This window comes from Echinops telfairi, unplaced genomic scaffold (assembly GCF_000313985.2).
Source record: "Echinops telfairi isolate 266 unplaced genomic scaffold, ASM31398v2 ScPeMD7_7;HRSCAF=31, whole genome shotgun sequence".
In the NCBI taxonomy this organism is placed as follows: domain Eukaryota; kingdom Metazoa; phylum Chordata; class Mammalia; order Afrosoricida; family Tenrecidae; genus Echinops; species Echinops telfairi.
The window spans coordinates 19,352,513-19,353,602 of NW_022103904.1; the positions used below are offsets into that span (position 1 = coordinate 19,352,513).

A 1,090-nucleotide genomic window follows, 5' to 3' on the forward strand; every position below is an offset into this window, starting at 1 on the left:
GGGGCAGAGACATGGCGAGAGGTTAACTGCATGTCACCCCTCCACTTGCAGCTCCACCACACCCCCAACTAAAGGCCCCTGTGCCAGGACCGGAGGTGAGGGACAGGAGCAGAGCTTACCATGTTCCTGGGATTTGACATGAGGAAGTGCTGGGCTACATGGGCTGGCAAGAGGTTAAAGAGGATCCTCTTGTTGTCCAATTTGACCTTCTCCATGTCATCACGTTCTTCTTCTGCCTGACAAGGACCCCGGGACCCTTGATTACTCCTCAGAGGACCGTTAACAGCACATCCTCATCCCACTTCATTGAGATCCACCGAACTCAGCTCCAAGTGCACAAGAGCCTGGGCCAGGCCGTTCCCTACCCCTCCACCAGAGAGGATACTGAGAGCAGGTTATAAAGAGCCAAAGGACCCACAGATTCCTAACCATCACTCCCACTAGCAGAAGTCTGAAAGCACCGACCAAGGCATTAATACCATCCCCACCGCTTGTCCCTACACCGTCCTTCTGGAGTTAGGATGGCCCAGTAGCCCTTTCTGTGATCCAGTCTCTGCTGCCTGAGCCAGGCCAGGCCTCAGGGCAGCTAGAGCTACCTTCTGACATTTCTGGAATGCTGGTATCCAGGTGGCCTGGACACACCACTAGGTTCATCGTTATCTTCAGAATGACCCTCCTCCACCAGGAGCTCACTGCTCTCTGAGACAAAGAGATGAGCAGAAAGGCGCAAGGTGCTTGCAGTGGGCAGGTGCGAGACTGAAGGTCAGCAGAAGGGGTTAATGCAGCAGCCAAGCCTAGGGCAGCAGTGCAGGGGCAAAAATAGAGGCTCTGGGTCCAGCACAGAGGCATGGTAACTAGCTCTGCAGCCTTACAGAGATAAACCCAGCAGGGATGGCCCCAACCTTGGCAAGTACCCTGAGGGCTCAAGAGGCTGTGAACAAGTAGCTGGCTTGGTGCAAGCAATGAAGAGGCAAGAACTTCTGTGATCACTGTGTGTGAAGCACTTCTGCTTTTCCACCGGACACAGACCTGACCCAGACCAGAGGGCTGGGGAGGACTGACACTGTGCTGAGTCCCGGGGTGGATCTTG

At 55.0% G+C, this 1,090-nt stretch overlaps 1 protein-coding gene across 1 annotated transcript in view; it reads right to left on the minus strand.

The window, feature by feature from the left end:
- Positions 1 to 1,090, minus strand: part of ADCY1 (adenylate cyclase 1) — a gene marked incomplete at its 5' end in the record, with an annotated part of 246,252 nt that overhangs the window by 23,898 nt on the left and 221,264 nt on the right. Inside the window, one exon of the mRNA XM_004708178.2 lies at positions 120 to 236. Coding sequence (XP_004708235.1) covers positions 120 to 236 — 117 coding nt within the window. The remainder of the gene's footprint in view (positions 1 to 119; positions 237 to 1,090) is intronic.